The sequence below is a fragment of the Chanodichthys erythropterus genome, chromosome 18, assembly GCF_024489055.1.
Source record: "Chanodichthys erythropterus isolate Z2021 chromosome 18, ASM2448905v1, whole genome shotgun sequence".
NCBI lineage: Eukaryota > Metazoa > Chordata > Actinopteri > Cypriniformes > Xenocyprididae > Chanodichthys > Chanodichthys erythropterus.
This window is the reverse complement of record NC_090238.1, coordinates 26,187,260-26,190,840: the sequence shown is the minus strand read 5'-3', so window position 1 is coordinate 26,190,840 and position 3,581 is coordinate 26,187,260. Positions and strand designations below refer to the sequence as shown.

At 41.9% G+C, this 3,581-nt stretch overlaps 1 protein-coding gene across 1 annotated transcript; it reads right to left on the bottom strand.

The window, feature by feature from the left end:
• Positions 1-209: 209 nt before the first annotated feature.
• Positions 210-1,445, bottom strand: htr1d (5-hydroxytryptamine (serotonin) receptor 1D, G protein-coupled). Its single transcript, XM_067367781.1, has one exon. The coding sequence runs from the start codon at positions 1,368-1,370 to the stop codon at positions 210-212; it is 1,161 nt and encodes a 386-aa protein (XP_067223882.1). The 5' UTR covers positions 1,371-1,445.
• Between the last annotated feature and the right edge of the window lie 2,136 nt (positions 1,446-3,581).

Here is a 3,581-nt window from a genome sequence, read left to right as displayed (position 1 = left end):
TATTTTACAAGCTGTCTCATGAGAACAGTAATCTACATCGACCAGACACTGTATGCGCGTTTAGGAGCTCACTGAAAAACAAACGGTAGGGTACGATTGGTCCTCAACAGCATTTGAACAATGAAAGTTCACAGGATTCAGATATTTTCTGCAGAAATCCGCTAGTTAAGTCATGAAAGTGTCAAAAGGAGTCAAACAGGAGTGTAACATCAGTAGCATCTTTTAAACTTAATTAGTTTGTGGAAGGCTTGTTTGAAGTCATCATTGAAGGCAGTGTAGATGACTGGATTGATGAGCGAGTTGAGGTACCCCAGCCAGGTGAACACATCAAAGAGCACAGGATGAAACCAACAGTCTTTACAGACACCCATCACCAGCGTAAACACGAAGAACGGGAGCCAGCATACTATAAACGCACCCAGGATAATCCCAAGAGTTTTGGTGGCCTTCTTCTCCCGAGCGGCACAAATGCGCTTTCTTTCCAGTACGCTATCGGCCAGCTTCACTTTCACACTGTTCGTGAAAAGAGGAGACCCTCCTCCCCCACTTCCACCTCCTCCTCCTCCTCCTCCTCCTCCAGGATGAAGATGTCCCTCCTGGTTAGAGGTGGAATTCAGCGAGCAGAGCGAAGAGCCCGCTGAATTCTGGATGAGCTGAGCAGCGGTGAACCGTTTTCCACTGGTCGCTGGTGTTTTAAAGATCCTGGAGCGAGCCGCCACGTAGATACGGCCGTAGAGAATCATCAAGAGGACCGTAGGCACGTAAAAGGCGCCAAATGTGGAATAAAGCGTGTAGGAGATCTGGTCGGTGTTGACCATACACTCCGTGAGCTCCTCGTGTGCCTTAGCCTGCCGCCAGAATAGAGGAGGCATAGAGATCGAGACGGAGATCACCCACACTACGCCGATCATCACCGCCGCTCGCCGCATCGTGCGCCGTTTTGAGTATTCCAGGGCGTCGGTAATGGCCCAGTATCGATCCAATGCGATCACGCACAGGTGCAAGATAGAAGCTGTGCAGAACGTTATGTCAGATGATAGCCAGATATCGCACACAATCTGGCCCAGAGTCCAAGTCTTTCTAACCGTGTACACAATGCTGATCGGCATGACTAAAATGGACACCAGGAGGTCAGTCACTGCGAGAGAGCCAATCAGGAAGTTGGCAGGGGTGTGAAGCTTGCGTGTGAGGAAAATAGTTGCGATCACAAAAGCGTTAGACAGAGCAGTGGCCAAAGTGACGATTGCTAGCATGGTAGAGATGGAGATCTGTAGGCTGAAGGGCATAGCGTCGTCCCCGGACTCCAGGGTTGTGGGACTGACTGTAGCATTGATGAGGAAGAACTCATCTGAGCTGTTGAACAGATCCATGTTGCATGGTTCACAAGCGCTTCATATCATCTATGCATGATTCTTATCATAAATGATCAATTATTCCATGAAAACGTCTTCTGCTGAAAGAGTCATTTAATATGCTAGTTTGAGATATTGGTGCTTTGCCTTTGTGACGGTCATGGCAGATAGATGTGAGAAGTAATTCATGGTTGAAGATACTGTGACTGTTTCTAATGCTTTTTGTGGAATATGTTGACACACACAGAAAGTTAAATGCCACAGAACAAACAAGAAATGGGTATTACCCTTTGTGCTTGACTTTGAGTTATAAAAACAATTCCTTTAGCCCTTAAATCACTGCTCATTATTTTCTTTATTGTCCCTTATTCTGCCATAAGAACTGGAGATTTCACACTTTTGGCTTTTTAATTTATTCTCCTGTTGGTCTGCAAAAGTGCTGTTGTTTCAAACAAATGGACTGAAATAACAGCTCATTCGCTGTATATCCAGTGATGGCTGCAAATGATTTAGAGAGAGATGATTTTGGAGTTTCCCAGAACACCAAAAGCTGTAAAAAGTTTTGTAAAACGCTGTAAAACTCATTTTGAATATTGGCCATGTGAAGGTGCTAGTCCAGAAGAAAGGACTCAATCCAGGTGAAGATCTGGAATAGAGAGAGAGAGAGAGAGAAAAAAAGAGAGAATTAATAGTGAGAACTTTAGAAAACACTTGATTTTAGTCTCTACATATGCAATAGTTGAACTTTAAGATGCACCTGTGGAAATATACTGAGAAGATTCATTCTTTTAAATTATGCATATTAGGTTCTCACTGCTTACATTAGAAGGTAAAACTTCATACAGAATTATTTGGTAAGTTACTTGCCAACCGTACTTGCCATATGGTTCACCCATCCATGCACACACACGCACCCGGAGCAACGGGGAGCGATTGGGGGTTAGGTGCCTTGCTCAAGGGCACCTCAGTTGTGGGTATTGAGAGTGGAAGAGAGTGCTCTTCCTTTATTTTTTTTTATTTAGTTATTTATTTAAAGCTGCTGTCCGCGATTTTTGGCCCTCTAGCGGTTAATAAACAGAACTGCATGCGTCTTGCGGAGGAACATTCTAGCTGGAACTACTTTTCTCTGTGTATGTCTATGGCGAGTCACGCAGTGATACTCTGCGGCGAGTCCTACCAGTCCAGTCTGAAATAGTCCGAATATAAACACTTATTATAAGTGTACCATAATGATTCAGGATAAGACAAAAACACGGTTTGGAAAATGGATTCATGTTGTATATTCTTATTATATAATTTTTGTACATTTTGAACACAAAAATGTTGCGGACTGCAGCTTTAAATTAGTGCAGAGTAGTTAGCTAGAAGCAGATATTTCAATTTCTGAGCTCTTAATCTTCCTACACTCTATTTTGCAGGATTACATGATCAAACCTGAAGTGCTTAAAAGTATTAAAATGTTATATTCAGATTTTTATTCTTGCAAAGCAAAACCCACATAATAAAATCAATTGTGCATGCTTAAATCAAGATTCCTGCTCTCCTTGCTTATGATGCAAATGGAGTTCATTATTTTTCTGATATCTTCATTAAAAACTTTTTAAAATTTAATTTTTTTTTTCCTCCATTAATATATTTCTTTACCCTGGGCTCTGCTTTTCAGGCCCATGTTTTGATTGATGAGTATCTAGAGGATTGTGCCTCCAGGGGAAACCTGTCACCATAGAGCTTCCAGAGCTCCTGTGTCTGACTAACAATGTGTCGTGACACCTGCAAGCATTCTGGTTTTGGCCTGGTAGGGAAAAGAATCCAAACCGCGGAGCTCACTCTCCTGCCGTCAGGTCACACATCAGTCATATCACCTGCCAACATCTTCACATAAACATTAGCAGTCCCCGCTGTGCTGCAGAGCACGCTTACATTTCCTTTTCCTTTATTGTTAGATAAACACGTGTACAGATATACATATCTGAATATTTATAGAAAGCCATATTGCAATTCATTTCAAAACATGTCATGCCTCCGTACATGTCAAACTAGGTAAAAAAAAATAATAACTGTGTTGCAATTTAAATTATATGTGATGCTGTTTAGAGCCAAGCATTCATAATTGAAATTGAAATTCTACAAACAAAACATGTCCACTGCCTTTCATATATAAAACATTTCTGTTCTTGTAATTGAAAGCATAAAGGTCACACATCCCAATAAGACCCAACACTTTTTATG

Excerpts from the sequence above, each read along its gene's own strand:
- htr1d (XM_067367781.1), bottom strand. The coding sequence starts at position 1,370 with ATGGATCTGTTCAACAGCTCAGATGAGTTCTTCCTCATCAATGCTACA.